Source organism: Hypomesus transpacificus, chromosome 10 (assembly GCF_021917145.1).
Source record: "Hypomesus transpacificus isolate Combined female chromosome 10, fHypTra1, whole genome shotgun sequence".
Lineage (NCBI taxonomy): Eukaryota > Metazoa > Chordata > Actinopteri > Osmeriformes > Osmeridae > Hypomesus > Hypomesus transpacificus.
Window position 1 is genome coordinate 3,415,644 of NC_061069.1, and position 21,010 is coordinate 3,436,653.

Below are 21,010 nucleotides of genomic sequence, written 5' to 3' on the forward strand. Positions count from 1 at the left end.
CTTCTTCTATCCCTAAACGGGCGTCCCACTCCCGCGGATGGAGCCGCCTGCCAGCCTGGCGCAGAGCCCCGTGTCAGAGTTAACTCTGGACAATGTAGAGTCGGTAAGTCAAACTGTCTAAATGTTGAGTTTCGAGTTGTTCAATAGATTAATCCTACATATAATGTATAATGGAATCCAATGTTTCCATTATAGCCTACATGATCGTTAAAACAACTTGTTCAGCTAAAACAGTAGCTTGACATTGACAAATTAAACACGTTTATAAGTATACACTTTGTCGGTAATGTGAGACTTTCATCACATTTATCAAGCTAAATCAAAGAAAAATATTGTATTCTATTATGATTGATCCGTTAGATGTGAAGACAAGAGAATACATTTGCATGTGTAGTTGGACATGGGACTTCGTCAAGGGAAGGGGCAGTTGTAATATGATCTCAGTTACAAGCATGCTGAGCTAATCATAACCAGTGCCATGTGCTTGGGGTTAGTTGCTATGAACAACACAGTACAGTTCACCCCCAATGATTGCTCATTCTAGGGTAATCCTCTTCTTGTTCTTTTCCTGAATTATCTCAGTGGCTAAAATCAATGCTTTGAGATTAGGTGAAACTAATATTCCAAAATATTTTCTCTGTAGTACTAAGCTCTATTATACATACGTTTATTAGAAATTCTTACTGTGTCCCTCTGTATTCTAAACAATCAACCCCCTGACAACATTTTGATGAGTCAGACGGGACATTACTCTAATATGGGGTCAGAATTTCTCACTGCAGTGCCTCTTCTCTGATCCTGGTCTTGCTATCATGCCAGGCCCTCCATCAGCTGTACTATGACCCAGACATGGAGCACAAGAACATGGCCCAGAAGTGGCTGACTCAGGCCCAGGCTTCTCCCCAGGCCTGGCACTTCTGTTGGGCTCTGCTCAGCCCTGACAAGGTGCACTAGGTCCTAATCTTAGTCCAATCCAAATCTGTATATCCTTTCTGATCTCACGTATAGCTCTCCTTCCTTCTCCTCTGTGAAAATAGCTCCCAGAGATCCAGTTCTTTGGTGCCAGCACCCTGCACACTAACATCTCCCGCCGCTGGGGCGACCTCCCCGTGGAGCAGCACCAGAGCCTGAGGATGCAGCTCCTCTCCCACATCTCCCACTTCTCCTCGGGGCCCAAGATGGTGCTCACCAGGCTGTGTGTAGCCCTGGCCTCTATGGCCCTCCACACCATGCCCCAGACCTGGCCCCAAGCTGTGGCAGATATGGTGAGGGTCTTCCAGCCAGAGAAGCCAGGAGGTGGTGAGGGTGGTGCAGGGACAGAGGGGGGGAACCCTCATGCCCACTGTCTAGCCCTGCTGGAGCTCCTCACAGTGCTGCCTGAGGAGTTCCAGAGCTCCCGGCTCCCTCAGGCTCGCAGGGCCCAGCTGAGGGAGGCCATGGCTGGGGAGTGGGCCGTGGTGTGTCCCCTGCTTCGTCGACTGCTCCAGAGGCAGGACAGCCCGGGGGAGGTGAAGGAACGGGTGCTGCGCTGCCTGTCCAGCTGGGTGGGCCTGGACATCCCGCTGGGGGAAAGTGAGGGGCTCGTCCAGGATTGCTTTGCGGCGATGTCAGACCCGGAGCTCTTTGACTCAGCTGTGGAGACCATCGTCAGTGCTATCTCCCTGCCTGACTGCCAGAGGTGAGGGACTTGGTCATTTGAAACATGCACACACACATAGACACACAAATGAGGACACACACACACACACGTTAACTTTTAATAGCAGTTTGTGTGTGTGTGTGTGTGAAGGTACACAGACTCCCTGGTGAACCTGATGCCTCTGGTTCTGGGGCTTCATGACCAGCTCAAGAGGGCAGCGCAGGACGGCGACATGGAGACGTCCCACGGAATCTGCCGCATAGCTGTCGCTCTCGGGGAGACACACTCCAGGTACACACTGCCTCTCTCACACACCCAAGCGCCAGATTTACACTGGACGCTATTTCGTTGGAGCTCACAGTCGTATTGTTTTGTTCCCGTGGACGCGTGCTGGAGACAGGACACTGCTGGAGCGGGTGGAGCATTGGCAAGGATACCTGGCTTTAGTCAACATGATCCTGTTCTGTACTGGCATCCCTGGACATTACCCTGTCAGTGAAACCACCAGCTCCCTCACACTCACCTTCTGGTACACTCTGCAGGTGTGTGTATGTGTTAGTGTTAGTTTGTCTTTGTGTGTTGGTCACCAACGTTGAAGTAGTAGAGGTTTGTGTGTTGGTCACCAACGTTGAAGTTGTAGAGGTTTGTGTTTGTGTGTTCCAGGATGATATCCTTTCATTTGAGGAGGAGAAGCAGGCAGTGTATCTGCAGGTTTATAGACCTGTTTACTTCCAGTTGGTGGATGTGCTTCTGCACAAGGCCCACTTCCCCTCAGAAGAAGAGTACAGTGCCTGGTCCTCTGATGACAAGGAACAGTTCAGGATCTACAGGTAAATAGGAAGACGTTTTGGAAATAGTTTTGCTTGAGTTTGAAACTTTTGTCGAGCCATATGAACCATATGCTTTGTTCCTGAAAAAAATCAACCGTATGGCACTCTTTGTCTTATAGAGTTGACATTTCCGACACTCTGATGTATGTGTACGAAATTCTGGGCGCGGAGCTTCTCAGTAACCTCTACGATAGGCTGGGCAGACTGTTGATGGACACCGAGAGACCCACAAGCTGGCAGGTCAGTTCCACTTTCTTCTTGTATACCTATCAACATATCAGCCATTAGAAACAGTACAAAGATAAATTGTATGTCTTTTTCGTCTACTATCATTATTCTTATTTTTATTACTATTTCATGTTTTTCCCCTCAATCTGTTCAGTATCACTGTCGAGTCGATTTCAACGATTCTTCTATATACGTGTTAGCCCCTTTTTATGTCCTTCCTTCCTCTCTGTCCTCTTCCCCTAGGACACTGAGGCGCTGCTGTTTGGCTTCCAGTCCATAGCAGAGACCATTGACGTCAACTACTCTGACGTTATCCCAGGCCTTGTTGCCCTTATCCCTCGGATCAGCATCAGCAACATCCAGCTGGCTGACACCGTCATGTACACCATAGGTAGCCAGACCTTTACTGCTACATCTAGGGATACAGATGGCCAAGTCAAATCTAATTAAATCAAACTTTATTTGAATAGACGTTCTAGATATTTTTGTCCAACCTTGTGCTCTCTGTCTCTGTCTTTAAAGTCTTCCTTCCTTCCTTCCTCCTTCCTCCTCTCTTTCTGTCATACTGCAGGTTCCCTGGCTGAATGGCTAGCAGACCACCCTGTGATGTTGGGCAATGTATTACCCATGGTGCTCCAGGGCTTGGTGAAGGTGGAGCTTTCTGTGTCCAGCGTGTCCACTCTGAAGAGGATCTGCAGGGAGTGTCGCCACGACCTTGGACCCTATGCTCAAGACATCCTTGCGGTGTCGCAGGTGGGTGGCCCACTGTTTATATTATTGTCTTGTTTCAGTAGTTATCCAGGATACTGATCCAGGCTTAGTGTTTTCACAGGATGTGCTGATCAAGGAAATCCACAAGGTCAGTACAAAAACCTTGAAACCTCCAAATCCATTTTCCTAATCCCATCATCTTATAATAAACAGTATATAATAATGCATATCATCTAAGATAGACCATTGTGTGTGTACATGTGTGTGTGTGCGGGTACGCAGAGCAGCCAGTGCATGTGGCTCATGCAGGCCCTGGGCTTCCTCCTGTCTGCCCTCCCCGTGGAGAAGATCCTGGGCAGCCTGCACTCCCTCATCAGTCCTCACATCCAGAGGCTGGACGCTCTGTCCCACCAGGAGGTACGGATAGACCCACAGCTCGCTGCCCCAGACCAAGCCACTACACATGGGAACCATGGGGCTTATACCAAGTAGAGCTATGAATGGTCGACACACTGAACTGCTTGTCTGTGTTGCCTCATTATGTTCACAGCCCAGCCCTGCTAACAAGCTGTCAATCATACACATCCTGGAAATGCTCTCCAGTCTGTTCACCACGCTAGATGTCAACAGACAGGGCGGAGACTCAGAGAGCGCATCCCAGGCCACACCCACTGCCACCCAGGCGAGCCCCAACCCTGTGAGTCCACCAATAGAAACCCTGGGACCTTAGATCAGGTATGGCGAGTCCCTCTGACATCCTCCTAGACCTTTTGGTATTTCTTCTTCACGTCTCAGGTAGTGGTGGTGCTACAGGAAGTGTTCTCTCTGATCCAGACCATCCTGAGCAAGTGGCTCAGCGACCCTGAGGTGGTGGAGGTGAGTCTAGTGTAAACAACACGGGAGTGCGATCTGTGTGAACGCGGCCCTCACCCCTGACAGCCTCACCGTGTCTCTCCCAGACCGTTTGTGGGCTGTTTGAGAAGTCTGTGCGGACCCTCCTCCATGGCTTTGCTCCCATGGTGGCTCAGCTGAGCGAGATGCTGGGCCAGATCTACAGTGCCTTCCCACAAGCCTCTGCTCTCGACCTCACACGGCAGGTGGGACCTCCAGACTTCAGATGGGACTGTGGTCCGACACTCAATCCCTTTCGTTAACAATCAGACTTTTGTTGCAGATGGTACACATATTTGCAGGAGAAAAGGGCCATTTCCTTCCCATCCAAGGGCTTATTGAACTGGTCACATCAACTACACTCTCCATTTTCCAACAAGGTAAGAGAGAGTGAAGAGTGAGGGATGGTCAAACCTGTATTAAATGCAGGAGTTCCTTCTTGTAAATACAGAAATGTTTGCTTTAGGCCCCAAACAAGTCGAATAATCTGTCAGAGTTCTTTGAGATTTCCAAATTATTTGTACTTTTAACTGTACTTTATATTTTGTATGTCATACTTAAATGTAGCAATGTATATTGTTGTTGAATTGTGTTATGCAATGTATGTTATGTTTTGTAATGTATGTAAGGGCCTCATTATAGCCTCCCAGCCTGGGAGGTACCATCTTGGATGCCTCATCCATCTTTTATATGTCATGTTGCATGTTTGGTCACCACTGGTTTCTCAATGTCTTTATTCTGTAGGTCCCAGGGATCATCCAGATATTGCCGAGTCATTTATGCAACTCCACGCACAGGTTCGGTTTGTGTATTACTGTCTCACTGAATACATGATCTACACAGTTCAGGATCAACCATGGTGTGCATGCGTGTTCTTGATTCAAGGTACTCAAAAGGAAACCGGATGTGTACCTGTCCAGCCATCTGGATGTCAAAGCACTATTCTACTGTGGTAAGTATCACTTTGTGTGGACAACATTTAGTCTGTAGCAGGATGTCTCAAAGCAATGGTGGACTCCCAAATGGTGAAACTTGCTGCTTCTGGAGTTTTACTTTAAATAGCTGCTGTCATCTGTCTGTCCTCAGGTAAACATATAGCTTTCAGTTCCTTTTTCTTACAGCTGGAAGCCACTGTCAAGCTTGGCTGACAACCGTAGTCTAACCATGGCTGACGACTCCTATCTGTTTCCCCAGGAGTCCTGTCCCTCAAGTTCCCAGAGACGCCTACAGTGAAGTCAGCCGCCATGTTCTTTGTAAGGAAAATAAAACAAGCTCCTTGTCTCTGTGGTTTAAGCTACTCTACCCTTTCACATAGTGTACCCTATCGTGTAAATGTAATGTGAACAACTCTATATCAATAACTCCATCTGATGTTGTGTAATGTGGCTCTTCCCACCCAGACAGAGCTGGTGCCACACTGTGGAGACATTCCCCCAGTGGGACAGGTGCTACAGAGAGATGGGAAACTTCTCATCCTGTCCATCCTTGAGGTGAGACACTTACTGGCCTTCATGAGAGTGTAATCCATGCTAAACAAATATTTAGTTTGCCTATACTCACCCTTGGAATGTGTATAAATACTGATCCATCCATCCCTCCACTTCTTCCCAAATCATGAATGTGCCTCGTCGAGCATTGGATGACTTCCAGGTGACGGAGTCCATCATTGCTTTTTTCTCTCCTGTTTCCAGGCTGTTGGAGGCCAGTCCCCGCGTAGCCTGACGGAGCACTTCTCAGAGGTGCTGTTCTGTCTGAACAGATACTGCCCTGCTCTGTTAGCCCAGTGGCTGAAGGACGGACTACAAACCCCAGGTTTCCCCTCTGCCCAGGTGTCCATGGAGCAGAAAGAGGCTTTTAGTGAGCACCTCCTCAGGTAAATGGTGTTGCTGGGCAATACTTAGATTTTTTTTACGGGGTTACATATTTAGCACAGTGATGTTAGAGCTGTAAATTGTCACTCCAGCTAACATGCAACTCTCATGCTCATTCCAACCTCCATGACCCATTCTTAGGCAGGACATTTAGGGAGCCATGGCATTTCCAGCAAATGTAGAAAGTGTATGAAGGCATCTTCTTTTTAACTCTCAGGGAACAGAGCGACAAGAGACGTGTGAAGGAGATATTGAAAGAGTTTTCACTGCAGTGTCGAGGCCTGCCTGGAACTGGATACACTTTGGAATATTAGCCTTCTTGCTCATCAGACAAAACTGGACCTTTGTACACACACCCTCCCCAAGCCACGTACATAAGTGAAGAAGAGGATGACACCTTTTCTTATGACAGGAACAGAGAGCAGGGGACCTTTTATTAGTATACGGGGTGTTAGTATGGTCTTTAGGAATCCTTATGAAATTATGCTAGTTTATGTTGCAAATGAACCAGTGAGGCTACTGTTCTTTAATTTGACAGGACCTTTTATTAAACATGCCACACCAAGTTGGCAATACAAGCAGACGACATTTACCAGCAATACCGCCACAAGAACTAACGATGGCCTATTCAGAGCCCACCTTATGAATGATTAACTTGAGGGCCAGAAATAAATACAAATGTTTGTTGAATAGCATGTGGCGTTGAGTATGTGATAAGTAGACGTTTGATAAAAGTTTAAGTCCAAAGAACCTTTTCTACAGGACCCTCTGTATGTACTGAATGTGATTTTATGAGACGAGCATGTATAGGATGAAACAGGCAAAAAATAAACACAACAGACTCTCTGCAGCTGCATGGGCAGGCTGACTGTTGGTGTACTCTTTTATTACATTGTCTCCTTAGGACACTAGGGTCAAAGTTCATATATTATCAAAATATCGAAATTCCCCTAGGCCAAAGTTTTCAAGAACTCACTCTCTCCAAAATATAAAGTACAGGATTAGAAACATAACACCTTTATGAGAAGGTGTATATACATATCTTATACTCTCATTAATCTCTCTGTATATCCTTTCCAATACATAATAAACATTTGTAGAACATCCACAAGATGAGAAATTGGACAGACCGTGCACATCATGTCCAGACTAGACTGTTTTTATCATTATTGACATCACTTTTGAGAAGATAGTAGCCGCAGGTTGAAGGTGGATGTCCTCGGTAAAAAAAGGTGGATTTGTAGGGATGGTTGGTGCAGCGACAGTGTTTCTAGAAGGTTCTGAGCAGAATGGAAGAGGTAGCATAGAGGTCCAACACACCTCTGCCCCTGTCTGCTACAGCCACTGCCCCCACCCTGACACTACCGTATCCTCGTAAAGAGGTTCAACACAGACTTGGACTCCTGAGGGCAAAAAATGAAGACACATTAGCTTTTGGGCCATAAGATTCAAAAGCCAAGCTTGAGATACAAATGTGGAGGTTGCTGTGGAGGACACTGTACCTTGGTGCAGCGCGTTTTACTAAAGACGTTCCAGAAGCGTAACGTCTCGTCGCCGGCGCCCGTCACGATGGCCTCGCCGTCTGGTGACACGGCCTGTAGAGGAAGGCGACGGGACGGCAGTTTACGGTGTGGGACACGAACGGAGACACATCTCTAATGCGTAAAGTGTTCATAACACCTTTATGAAACCTTTTACCAACTCATCGTGGCATTCACAATCTACCAGTTACCTCAAGTCTTACCAGGTAGAGCACCCTGTAGGAGTGTCCTGTCAGCTTGGCCACCTGGGTCAGCGAGGGGTACTTCCACACCAAGATCTGGTTCTGGGAGTAGCCGTGAGTGCTCACCTGGAAGATACACCCAAGCCAACCAATGAATCACCCGGTGTGTTCCTTCCATTGGTCTCTACCTTGAACGACTAAAGATCCATAGCATAGGATTCTACAGCTCTTAACCCAAGCCTTGAGGGTGGCGCTATGAGTTGTGACCGTGTTGGTTCCTCACCAGCTCGTTGGCATGCTTGGACCAGGCCAGGTTGCAGACCTGGGAGCCCGTGTCGGTGCTTTGCAGCGACTGGCCCGTCAGAGTGTTCCAGAAGCGTAGGCAGCGGTCGGCCGTACCCCCGCCGGACGCCAGCAGGCCGTGCTGGTGGGGGGACCAGGCGATGGCCTTCACCGCCGCCAGGTGGTCGCTGTACTGCTGCACCGGGAGCAGGCTGGAGCTGTTCCACACCAACAGCTGAGCAGGGAGGACAACGAGAAGTGTTTCACAAAGGGCTGCGTTTACGACCACAAATACTGCTGGAATCCGGAACGTCCTTTCATCGATCCTATCGGAGCCTCGGATGAGGTCCTCCCACCAGTGTATCTGATCCATTCTCCTCACCTTGTTGTCATTGCCCCCAGAGGCTAGATGCTGGTGGTCTGGGGACCACTTGAGGCCACACACCTCCTGCCTGTGACCCTGGAGCCTCCTCTCAGCAGAGGAAGCAGTGCGCACGTCCCTCTGGAGGATCACCCTGTCTCTGCTGCCTGACGACAGCTGGTCCCCGTTCCAGGCCAGGGCTCCTGGGCACACACAAGGAGCCGAACAGGAGGGAGAACAAGGAGAGGGTTACCTATTTTTGTCCATAACTGTGCTTCAGGAAGCCTCGTCGTCCACATGGCTGCATGAGACTTATCACAACAAACACACAAAACCCCTACGCTGCCACCCACGCCAACCAGATTTGATCCCAGCATGCATCACTGACCCACGCGTGCCGAGTGTCCCTCTAGGCTGGTCAGTTTCCTCCCTCCTGCTGCATCCCATATCTGTACATAGCCCTTATGGGTTCCCACGGCAACCAGACTCCCCTGAGAGGTAGAAAATGAAGAAGAAACAAAGTTGAAAACAGTGTGGAGGAAAAAACTGTCCACTAAACAGACGTGTGCATTTTCAGTGTGTTTGCAGTCCTGTTGACTCACCCGCTCGTTCCAACACACTGATGTCACAGAGTCCCCATCCACTGAGAGGTCACACAGTCTCGTCACCTACAAAGTGAAATACAAGGACGGAACATGAGCCATCGCTTACAAGCTCTATAAATATCCTCTTCACTCTGTTATTGCAAATTAAGGCCTTTTTTTTCTTTCTTGGGACAGGTGGTGGTTGTAAACAGAGCCCGCTACTTTTCCAGGCCTTTCCGGCCTCTAACCTGACTGGTGCAGGCGCTCCACAGGTACACACAGGCCCCCAGGCCCACACTCAGCAGGTTGCCAGCCGACCAGTCCACTAGATTGAGGTAGAAGTCGTCCTGTAGCTCTGGTGCGTCCAGCACTTTGAAGGGAATCTTGGAGATCTTGCGGGCTGGCTTTCGAGGAGAGCGGAGCAGCTTGTGGCTGCAGAGACAAGAACAATCAAGGGAGAACATGTACCACAAAGTCAAACGACTCCAATTACGGCATTTGTGTGTCGTGAGACTGCCCATACACATTTAGTAAACCGTGGCATGACATTTAAAGCATGCGTGAGGGTACTTTGTCATTTAAAAAAGCACAGATTACTCAGTACTACACCTCTTGTTGCTGAGTGGAGAGAGGGAGTACGGTGAGACTTCATTTGCACCGTCGAAAGGCACTCTCTTAGTGTGGACTGTGTACTGAGGACAACAGACCCACAGTGTCAGTCAGACACATGGAACAAAACCTTCACTTAAAATACAGGGCGGATGACGACAGCAAGCGTCACCTTATCGTATTTGGGAGAGCAACACAGAGGGCAGTGTTAAGGAGCACCGGGTCTGGAGCCCGTCAGAGTTCTCACCCTAAAGAGGCTGCGACTGTGTGGGGACAGGACCGTGTGTCTGCGGTCATCTGAGTGGGGGTCAGGGACCACCTCTATGCCTGCGCCCAGCAACTCGTTCCTCAGCAAGGCTGCATAGGCCACAGCATCTACGAGTGAGGCGGGAAAAGAGGGGGCAGAGATGGAAAGAGAGGTGAGTCCTTTATCTGCACTGAGGGTGCCATATCACATGGCTATGTGGAACATTCTAGAGTTTGTGCTGATGTCGATGTAATGAATTTCTACCTTTTCCCGTGTCTGAACCTGTGTCTTTCCCTCTCTGGTTTTGATTGGGAGATCGACAGTTTTCCTGTGTGGGAAGATGGAAAAGTAGTATGGGTGAATGTGACCGTGACTAGACAGCAAAAAGTATCAGAACAGAGGTGTAGCTTACGTTGGCATAGTGGAAGTTGATACTCCAGTTGCTTCCGGCGCGGGTGGGAATGAAGCGATCTCCTGACTTGACACTTACTGGACTGCATGTGGCACCTTCCAACTATAATGGGCAGAGGCACAAATGGTTAACAGTAACATTTAGTTCCTTTATCAGCCCATAACTCCTCCTCTTTTTAAGGTTACAAAGGCTTTTTTTTTTTTTCTTTTTGGGGAATTCTAGTCTAGTCCTTAGATACAGAGTTATTGCTTCCAGTACCTTCACACGTTTTGTCATCACTTACTTTAGCAAGCTGACTCTCTGGCAGATTTTGATGGTTGATTTGCCTGAGCAGCCTTCTCTCGTATTCCTGGTCCATCGCTACCTTACCACTGGCAATTGTCTCTAGTCCCCCCCCCCCCCCCCCCCCCCACCCTCTGTCCCCCCTTGAACCGTCACTCCCTTTTCCTCAGTCTGCACACGGAGACCCCCTTTGGCCTCCCATCCCTGAGGAGAGGAATTGAATTATGTTTCCAAAGTGGGGCAAAGATAGTAAGACAACGTTTTGTCAGCCAGCTCAGCACATTATGCACCAGCTTAGGTGCTGGACCTCCTGCCAGTCAGTGTGATGACAATAAAATATACTTATTTTAAGCCGGACAGTGTGTGTGTGTGTGTGTTGCGGTTTGAAAGACAGTCACACTGTTGTCATGGTTGCTATCATTCCCCAGTAAACAACAAAACCACACCGCTGTCTAGCTAAATGCAGTTACCTGACGACTCAAAAAAGAAGATCATTCTTACCCTCTGCTCAAGTAAAAAACAAACGTATTGACATTCTTGGGGCTGTAGTAGTGTAGACAACAATGCAACGTCACTTTAGTTTTCCTCCTCAATGAACGTTATTGGTTAACTTCAAATATTTTACTCAAGATGTCAGCACTCAGTAGCTTTCAAATCGCCATCGACTGACTCTACTAGTGTTGTTTATGTCTGGACCAAGATGGCGACGTATCAGCTGTACACCAGATAGTCTTGTGGCATTTACAAGAAAGCTCAGCAGCGCCACCTCGGGTTTCTTTTTCTTTCTTTATTCCAAAAAGAAAACAAATCAAAGCTGCTGCCCTTTTTTATTACAGTAAAGAGTAGCATCAAATTACTGTAGTACAGAAACCTTAAACTGTGTGTCCTTTATGGGTTAATGCGTGTTGCATATTCAGTTACTGTAATCATAAATAGCAAGTACTGTAGCCTACTGTACCTATATGATAGACGACCTTTATGCTGTCAATTAGTAGCTATCGGGCAATACATTTGCATGATATGAACTCTTAATATCTAAACCATTTTGTAAGTTTTGCTGATACAAGTATGTTATGAATGTCCAGTTTAAAGTCTAACTAGATAGCTACACAGTACACAAAGTATACAGTTGACAATAAGTAATGGGGCTGTTTAGCCTGATAAACTATCCTAAACTCAAAATGGAGCATCCCAATCGATTTGCGAAACAAAAAATATATATATTTGGTTGAAACTAAACATATATATCCCATCACTGACAGTAAACTGAAAAACTACAACATTCCATTGTTGGCAGTCACCTTGAGGAAACACAAATTTTGAAGGGTTTTGGGGACAAGACGGCAGATCCCTGTGGCTCCAAGATAGGCTCTTCTCCAGGAGCTGGAGAGATAGTAAACCTCTGGAGAAGGGAGGTGAAAAAGAGGAAGAGCTCCATATGGGCAAGTTGCTCTCCTAGACACATCCTCTTTCCTGTGATTGAAGGGGGGAGGGGGGGGGGGGGGGGGTTGTCAGGTGAAATCATATATTATTTATAATGTCATTTTAACAGGAGGGTCTGAAATCAGGCAATGTCTATGATTATTAGAGTATTAGAGGTTATCACAAACCTGCAGAGAAAGGGAAAAAGGCCTGCCTTTTACAGAAATGCCCATGCTCATTCAGAAAGTGCTGGGGGTAAAACATTTCTGGTTTCTCCCATTCTGTCTTATCACGGAGCACTGATGAGAGGTTGGTGACCAGCACAGTTTTCTATGAGACAGGAACACCCATTTATTTTGACACTTCATGGCATATCATTGCAACCATGGCATAAAAGTCTTGAAATGACAGCATTTTTTTAAAATATTACCTGCGGAATAAAATATCCACCGACAATGGTGTCTTTGCTAGAAATCCTGGGTATGTTGAGCGGGACTAAGTTAGCCACTCTTAGCGTCTCGTAAAGGACAGCCTCAGTGTAAGGCATGTTGATTTTGTCGGTCATGCAAGGCTGGCGAGACAGGCCAATCACACGCTCTATCTCATCCTGGACCTTCTCTGTTGAAATGAAAGAGTAGAGGATAAGGTCTAGCGGACGGATGGATGGGAATTAGTCAGCCAAATGGTGTGTACTTACCCTGCACTTCTGAGTATTTCATCATGTAAAGTAGAGCAAAGCGCAAGGTGTTGGTGACAGTCTCCGTTCCAGCCTCAAACAAGTCCAGAGTACAGAACGCCAAGTTTTCTGAGTTAAACCCAGCCTCAATGTCATTCTTTTTCTGTAAATTGCATATTCCAAGGGATTATAAGATATTAGGTATCTAAAGTACAATGCATTCAAAAAATTGACATGGTTATACAGTAACCTTGTCTATTTCTGCAATGTAGGTGTCAATAAAGTCCCTGTGGTTCAAAGGGTCCCAGTCCCTCTTGTGTTTCTCTATTTCCTTTCTCAGGAAGGATATGAGCCTGGCATAGTTGGAGAAGATGATGTTATGGGGGCCAGGTAAACGTTTGAAGAGCCACGGGAATATGTCATACATCTGAGGAGAGCACAGAGAGGATCCTGGTAGATAAACACAGCCAGAGATTTCAACAGACAGTGACCATGTTTCCCGCTACATGGGGTGGGATATGTAGGTATAAAGCAATTGTTATCATGTAATAGCACACATAGTTTTTTCCATATAATTATGGTAATTTCTGGAACTCAACAACTTGATAAACTGTATGTCACACCTGAGCAAGGGGTGTGCCTGCCAGTAGAATAGATTCCTGGCTAAGTTTCAGAAGGTTCTGGAAATCAATGTCATCGTAGTCGAATCGCTTCCCAAACACCAAGGATCCAATAACATTGGCAGCAGCATTGTTTATTATAACGTGGGGGTTAAAGGGACCTCCTGTTAAGCAATTTTACAAAAATCAGCAATTATTTAATTAAGCTATCCAATAATTGTGAGAGTGTAGATTCACATAAACATGTCACTGTTACACCAAACATACAAGGACCTATAGTTACTGTTTGTACTACCATAAAAGTTACAATGCTTAACATCATAAGCAACCATCATCACTTCATAAGTCATTTCAGATATTAAAATAAAGAAATGATGTGACAGCACAACTGAAGTCCTCCACTTACCCATTTCCTGTTGGAAAGTCTCACACAGGAAACTACATTCCAGCTGTATGTGATATTCCAGGGTTCTTTTTCCTTCACCAAAGTGTTTCAAGTGGGCCAAAGAAAACTGCCTCTGTCTCCTCCATGTGTACCCATTGCTCACAGAAATCCCTTGAAATGGTTCACATTACTTTAAGAATGAACATTCTAACATAAAAAAAGACATTTACAGGATAAACAACAACAACAATTTGATTTAAATATCTTACCACGTCCTTTAAAAACTTCATTAAACAGTGGGGACAGTGGTCGATCTAAAAAGATGTCTCCCTGCGTCACCAAAACATCCTTCACCATCTTGTGTCCTGATACAAACACTATCTTATCTGTTCCCCATCGAAGGCTGAAAACGTTACCAAATTGTTTGGCAACCTGAACACATTCACAAAATAGCATATAATTAGCATTAGACCCAACATAACCACTTACTTTAATTAAACTACAATCAAACTAAACTCAATTCAAGTCTAGGGAACAGGGTGGCAAGAAGTGAAATCTTGAGAATTCGCTGTGTGTATTGTAATTGATTGGCTTTATAAAACACAGAGTTGAATGCTAATGCTTGTGTCTTACGTACATTTTTGAGACATACAAGCTCTCACATACAAGCTGCAGGTCAGTATTACCTTGTCCATTGCATGGTGGTCGAAACCAATAAAGACATTTCCCAGGAAAGGCAGAGGCCATGGTCCAGGTGGAAAATTAGGAGGGTTTCTATTCGTGATCAAATCAGCCAGAAGAAGAAAAACAAAGAAAAGAAAAATTCCACTCTTTAGATCCAGCCAATCCAGAACTGAATACACCAACATACTGCAAGTTAAATGTCACAGGGGAAAGGTTTGGAAACTGAGATTTGAGAAGAGCAAAAGTTCCCCTGACAACTGAATACTCATTGATTTAGAAATGTTTAAAAAACGAAACTTGAGAGGTGTTATTGTTATTTTTTCTCTCTCTCTCTCTCTCTCTCTCTCTCTCTCTCTCTCTCTCTCTCTCTCTCTCTCTCTCTCTCTCTCTCTCTCTCTCTATCTCTCTCTCCCTTTTACGACTGTTAGTTTCTCCCCTCCCCCATTGCCTCTTAATCTTATCCACCCTTTCCCCTTCATTACCAAGAACACCCTAACCTGAACTCTAATGTGGTTGCCAGCCACTCTGGAATCACCTATTACATAAGGGCTGCTAAACAAGCCCCTATAAACACAGAGGGACAAGGGTCACTCTTTTTTCACATCTAAACCACAGTCGCCTTCTTCAATGTGAAAACAGCTTGGGAGGTGCCTGTCTCTATGCACTCTGTGAATATGGGACTGTTCTAAAGGTTAATCATTCAATCATGAACTGACTCTGTCATTGCTTTATTGCTTCAAAAGTTCCCCTGAAATCTGAATACCGGTACTCATTTATTTTGAATGGTTTAAAAATTGTATGTTTACGTAATCTATGGCTGAATACAATGATACAATGGAGATCTAAACTGGATTCCAAAGCAAGATGTCTCCGTTCCACCACCCCTCAAACAAGTCCAGAGTACAGAATGCAAGGTCATCTGAATTGAACCCAGCGTCAGTTTTCGTTCTTTTTTTTTATGTCTGTAGGTTACACAATCCAAGGAAAACTTTTCGTAAAAAGAGTTAGCGTTTTCAGACACAGGACATACAGCCCTACAGCCTTTCTGCCTTCCAAAGTTCATATACCGCATTCAGAATTTAAAATTGTCATTGATGTGCTAAACTTGAGAGAAGTTATTTCCTCTGTCTCTCTGTCTCTCTGTCTCTCTGTCTCTGTCTTTGTCTTTGTCTCTGTCTCTGTCTTTGTCTTTGTCTTTGTCTTTGTCTTTTTCTCTGTTTCTCTGTCTCTGTTTCTCTTTCTCACTCTCTTTCTCACTCTCTCTCTCTATGTCTCTCTGTCTGTCTCTCTCTCTCTGTGAACAAGACTGTTAGTTTCTCCCCTCCCTCATTGCCTCTTTTTCTTATTCACCCTTTCCCCTTCATTACCAAGAAGTCCCAAAACCTAAACGTAATGTGGTTGCCAGACACTCTGGAATCACTTATTACATAACGTCTTTGTTTAGTATTACTCTGCCATAATACTGTAGTTCATGGCAAATGAGGATCAACACAACAGATCCCAAAGGCATCCAGAGGACTTGCTTGAAACTCAATTCTCCACCAGGGGGCAGATTGGTGCTGGTTTCTCCACTTCTGTTCCAAATCTGCCTTGGCAACTGAGCAGGTGCATCTGTGACAGCTGATGACATCAGCTGACAAATGCATGTTGGAAATGAATGCCTATTCCAGCCTGTAATACTGTTCGGAAAATATTTAAATATTTAAGTTATTTAATTATACAGAGAATCAATGTGTTGCTATTATGTGTATTCCAGCAGGAGGTTATATGTTATACCAGCAAGTGGCAGTGTTGCAGTCCCTGCTGAATTATCCAATTGTCTCTGGGCAGAAAAGGCTTTACAGCAAGAAAGGCTGAGAAAAAAAAGAATCAGGAGAAAATGAGGTCATCCTTTAAAGCGATAGTGACACTCAGTGGTTTTCTACTCAGACTGCAGTGTTAAGGACAAGTGTGCTGTGCTAGCTTGATTCTTTCCCGAGCCTAAACCACATGTTTGAAATGAGTGAAAGTGTATGTGCATTGATGCATGTGTGCGCTAAAAGAGACAGGGAGAGAGAATGAGCATTAAACAATCTTCCAGCATTTTCCATTGTACAATGGATTGTGGCCTATGCTCTGCCTTGTTAGCATACAGCCTCAGTTCCAATGCCTTAGGCTAAAGAGGAACATCATACATTATGAAAATTGGTTAACCAACACTCTCTCCAGATTGCTCTTACTCTTTGGGTTCCCTTTTTACTGGTTGTGTCATTGTGTTTTTCCCCTGTTAATGTGACACACTAGTCAGATATATGAGTCATGCAGCCTTCCCAATGACCCATCAGATTCAAACGCTGATTCAAAAGAAAACATTAATAGTGGATTTTCCGGCAACCATATTTTCAGAGGAGGCATCAACGAGTTTCTCAACTCAAAGTTCTCGAACTTTCCCCCTGAAAGCATAGCGTCTTCACATGACAAGGAAAAACTACTGGTTCTCTAATCAAAAATATTGTGTTGGGGAGTAGGGGGAGTAAATCTCTCGTACTTTCCCCTCTGAACCCCTCTCTGTAGCTCTGCATATAGAGCCGTGTCCAGGTCTGGACTTGGACATGAAAAACGGCCCATTGAAACGCAGACCGGCCCACGACCGTATATTATTATTATATATATTTTTGGCATGATGCCGTGTCTGTTTGACCTGCCGTTCGGGAACTCTCCCAACTCTCCCGATGACCAGTCCGACCCTGGCCGTGTCAGAGACCCAGTCATGGTGTCATTTTACGTAAGTCCCGGCTGTGTTGAGCTGGCCAGATAACACCCTGTTTATAGAGCTGACCCCAGTTTTAACCTGGTAGCACATCTCCTGTCTCCACCCAACCGTCAGTCAAACTAAATGGGCGACCCAAAAACATTTACTCAGCACCTTGTGCTTCACAATCTCTTTTTTGGCCTCCTTGTGGCATCAACCCTTGACACCACAGGCTAAAGATAACCCCAGAGTCATGTCAGCACACTAGTGAAACCCCCACACTGACTCCTTATGTTAAGGTCTTTATGTTGTAAAGGGAATTTACTACATATGCAACAGCTAGTTAGTTACAATAGGGTTAAAATATGACTAGAAGGTAGTGTGGATAGATGGGTGCATAAATTATCATCTTATGTCTTCATTCTTATTTTAAGGTACATGTAGTATAGGTTTGTATATGTCTGACACATATAAACCGTGACACCCTCCACAACCCTCTTGTAAGCAGTAATAGAGGGATTTTCCTTTCCACTGTCTCCCCCCTGGAATCCTATTTCCGGAATTGGGTTGTTCATTTGCTTGGTTTCCCAAAGAGACCGGGAATGACAGACCATGGAAAGGCAAGTGTGGCGCTGTGGCTGCGGAGAGAGAGGCAAGAAGTAGAGAGAGACAGAGAGAATCAGAGAGATAGAGAGAGAAAAAGAGAGAGAAAGAGAGAGCGAGAGACAGAGAGAGTGAGAAAGCCATAGAGAAAGTGGGAGAGAGCTGGATCGAGTCCCTAACCAGTAAAGACAAGCCCAAGCAACAGACTTGACTGAAATAGCACAAGCGAGCATCCTTGTGGGGCCATGAATTTCAACTTGATGGGTGTAATGACACTGACGGGATTAGACATGCAACATTAACCATCTCAGAGTGGATGGGATGGGAGGAGGCCCAAGTCTTCTGTCACCGACACCTTCTGTCTGTCTGTCTGTCTGTCTGTCTGTCTGTCTGTCTGTCTGTCTGTCTGTCTGTCTGTCTGTCTGTCTGTCTGTCTGTCTGTCTGTCTGTCTGTCTGTCTGTCTGTCTGTCTGTCTGACTGACAAATTCCTTGTTTGTGTACACTTACCTGGCAAATAAACATGATTCTGATTCTGGTCTGTCTATCTGTCCGTCTGTCTGCATCTGTCTCTATCTGCATCCACACAATCCGCTTTCTTTCTCTCTTACTCTCTCAAAGAGCACCTCATGCTTGTTTCTCCACCTGAGAACGGGGAACACGGTTTGACATCCTTGGCAAAGACTACAACAGTAAGAGTTTACCAAAGATCTTAGGGACTTCACTGTCTTTGGAAGACTAAAATTGATTAATTAGTTCACTTACTGTAAACCCTATTATGAGTTATGAGTATTTGACTTACTATCTTGCAACAGATGGGCTCAGCCAAAAACTGAGATGAGCTTCCCAGACCCATTCTGAGGTTCCTGTCTGGTGATGAAGCAAATCAACGCAGGTGTAAAACATGAATACTTAGGACTAGGGTCAGGGTTTCCTCTGGATGTTAAAACAAGTCTAATCACTACTTTAGAACATTTTGTGTTAGTACAAGCTGTGTTAAACCCTCTCTCAGTAGCTAATGTTCCGTATATCTACCACATCCCTGTATCTTCTTGATGGTTACTGTTTAGACACACAAATCGGATTGCATTTCCTACCTTTGTAACATCACAAGGTCTAATCCATTGAAAGGTTTATGGTAAATGTCCCTCCACTTTAATCATTGTAACAGCATGCATTGGACCATGGTCTAAAAATTACATTCACTGACGTTTGCAAGTAAATAATGACATTATTGGTCTTCCATGATGCACACCGCTCAAGGCCAATTGCCTTGTCTAAAGTAAATCTTAAATACATGACGCAGAATAACAATTCACCCATTACCATATTCACTCATTACCAAGGAAGCCATATTTAGACCCACTTGTATGCATGCAACCACTGTTTTAGTTGGAGAGCTTTATAATCCCTAATCCTGATGTACTATTATCTCATTGTGTAGACTATCCAGTGACTGCCTACCATGTTTTTAGATAACTTAATAAAAACCTGTGTTGTCAGCAAAAGCCACTTAAAACATTTGGTTGGACGTGTTGTAATGCTTGTATGCGTGTCTGAGTATGTGTGTGACATGTGGGTGGGTATGTATATACCGTACACACTGTATACTGTGCATACATACAGTGTGTGTGTCTTCTTATGTCAGCAAAATGTCAATCGCTTTACGGGGTCATGACCTCCCTTAATGCAATGCTCCCTTATAGAGGCAGGAAGTCCATCTGTTTCACTGTGAACGAGCAGCTATTACTCACCATCCCCCACATCTGAGGGTCTAATACTAGATGTACTGTACCCTTCATAACATAAACTAACTGTGTCTCTGCGATACTTGTCTTCTGTCCAATGCAACTGTTTTCCTCAAAAGATAGATCTTTAGAACTTGCAAAGTTTGGAATAAGTCTCTGGCACATGCATACAAACACATATATGCAAACTTGCCAAAATCCCCTCAATAGCTCCAAACTGCTTTGGCCTGCCTAAAGCTATTCAGCCGGGTTAAAGATGGATAAGAGAGTGTGAGATGGATGCCCCTTGGAACTATGGGAGCTTGAATGAGAGCTAGCACACACAGCAATCCTCTGGACAAGTTTGGCACCCGTGCCCGTAACTGTGGGCCAAAGCTCATGTTGCGTGCTAACTCTCTCCCTCCCCCATCCTCTCGTGCTCTCCTGCTCTGCAATTATATGCTGCGCTCCCACCCAAACATGCAAGAATAGGCCTCCTCAGTCAACAGACAAACCAACTCATTTTGTCCTTAAACCATGACATCATGACCGTTTGGCTGAACGCAAGATGCAGGCTTGATTTAACTTTGTCAGGGAAGTTGGTGTGTCGCACAGAAATGTGATGGGCTAAACCATAACTTGCGTTACACAGTTGAGAGTTTTCCAAACTACACCCTAAAATGTATCACATACCACCTCATGGTTCAACATGGAATGTCCTACCACACTGTCTGCCCACACAACAGACATGAGTACATTATGAATTTACCCTTAAAAAATTCTACCATGTTGGAAAAGTTGTTGAAGTGTTACCTGCGGTATGTGTTTGTGTGCAAGTGCTGCCGGGTTAGGGGGCACAGCTCCATCTATCAAGAAATGGGCAGCTATTGTGCCTTGCACACCTCATTTTCCAAATCTGCCTCGCAACAGAGTCCTCTCCCCTCTCCCTTCTGAGCGTTTGTGTGTGTGTGTGTGTGTATGACAGACAGCAGCCATGGCAGGCACCTCCGCCTGGCCTTTCTAACAAAGACCTGTGGGTTTCAGCACAGCCCCTCTTCTCCTGCTCCCACACGCTCATAAATAACAGCACAGAGTCGTGAGCCAGGCCGGAGAGAAAAATGGATAGAAGAGAACCATTTAGGCCGTCCTCCTTTGCCTTACAACCGGCTTTTCAATGACCACCACCCCCCCACCCGCCCTCCTCCCATTCTGACACCAACCTGAATCATCTCCACTGCTATGTCAGTGAGGGAGAAGTCATTTAACGGGGCCCCGGGGTCATTGTTAAGGAGGGGGGTTAGGTCCTCAGTGCCAGGGTGTGTGAGATGGCAAGGAGGGTCAGAGGTGAAGGTCACAACATAGGAGGGAGGGCAGGGAATAAATCCTGTATCCCTGACGACAATGGCTGCTGTCCCCCACACCACACACCCCCGACAAAGGTCCCATTGTAGGCAGCGATAGCTTGTTGTGTGCTGAAGCTGTGCCTAATAGAGT

General features: G+C 45.7%; 3 protein-coding genes across 5 annotated transcripts; 1 reads left to right on the plus strand and 2 right to left on the minus strand.

Annotated features, from left to right (window-relative positions):
- Positions 1–23: 23 nt before the first annotated feature.
- LOC124472225 (importin-13-like) lies at positions 24–7,278 on the plus strand. 2 transcript variants are annotated; one of them, XM_047026949.1, is made up of 21 exons: positions 24–103; positions 820–945; positions 1,038–1,678; positions 1,790–1,930; positions 2,040–2,181; positions 2,303–2,469; positions 2,589–2,709; positions 2,941–3,088; positions 3,269–3,450; positions 3,530–3,556; positions 3,691–3,825; positions 3,959–4,105; positions 4,204–4,284; positions 4,368–4,505; positions 4,583–4,679; positions 5,044–5,096; positions 5,185–5,251; positions 5,494–5,552; positions 5,700–5,789; positions 5,991–6,172; positions 6,388–7,278. In XM_047026949.1, exons 1-21 carry the CDS (start codon positions 38–40, stop codon positions 6,482–6,484), a joined length of 2,907 nt encoding a protein of 968 aa, XP_046882905.1. In that variant the 5' UTR covers positions 24–37; the 3' UTR covers positions 6,485–7,278. The 2 variants fall into 2 exon arrangements, with proteins under 2 accessions (XP_046882905.1, XP_046882906.1); XM_047026950.1 differs by lacking the exon at positions 820–945 and having other exon boundaries at positions 38–103.
- fzr1b (fizzy/cell division cycle 20 related 1b) lies at positions 6,939–11,390 on the minus strand. Of its 2 annotated transcripts, none has more exons than XM_047027005.1 (14): positions 11,172–11,390; positions 10,672–10,874; positions 10,389–10,490; positions 10,241–10,304; positions 9,977–10,104; positions 9,730–9,812; positions 9,369–9,552; positions 9,139–9,204; positions 8,925–9,027; positions 8,558–8,739; positions 8,177–8,410; positions 7,903–8,019; positions 7,673–7,765; positions 6,939–7,573 (listed from the first exon to the last, which is right to left on the minus strand). In XM_047027005.1, exons 2-14 carry the CDS (start codon positions 10,744–10,746, stop codon positions 7,532–7,534), a joined length of 1,473 nt encoding a protein of 490 aa, XP_046882961.1. In that variant the 5' UTR covers positions 10,747–10,874; positions 11,172–11,390; the 3' UTR covers positions 6,939–7,531. The 2 variants fall into 2 exon arrangements, with proteins under 2 accessions (XP_046882961.1, XP_046882962.1); XM_047027006.1 differs by having other exon boundaries at positions 6,941–7,573; positions 7,915–8,019.
- Positions 11,391–11,471: 81 nt separating this feature from the next.
- LOC124472251 (cytochrome P450 2J2-like) lies at positions 11,472–14,935 on the minus strand. Its single transcript, XM_047027003.1, has 9 exons — positions 14,460–14,935; positions 14,043–14,205; positions 13,795–13,944; positions 13,392–13,552; positions 13,019–13,195; positions 12,790–12,931; positions 12,523–12,710; positions 12,281–12,422; positions 11,472–12,143 (listed from the first exon to the last, which is right to left on the minus strand). Exons 1-9 carry the CDS (start codon positions 14,640–14,642, stop codon positions 11,968–11,970), a joined length of 1,482 nt encoding a protein of 493 aa, XP_046882959.1. The 5' UTR covers positions 14,643–14,935; the 3' UTR covers positions 11,472–11,967.
- Positions 14,936–21,010: the final 6,075 nt, after the last annotated feature.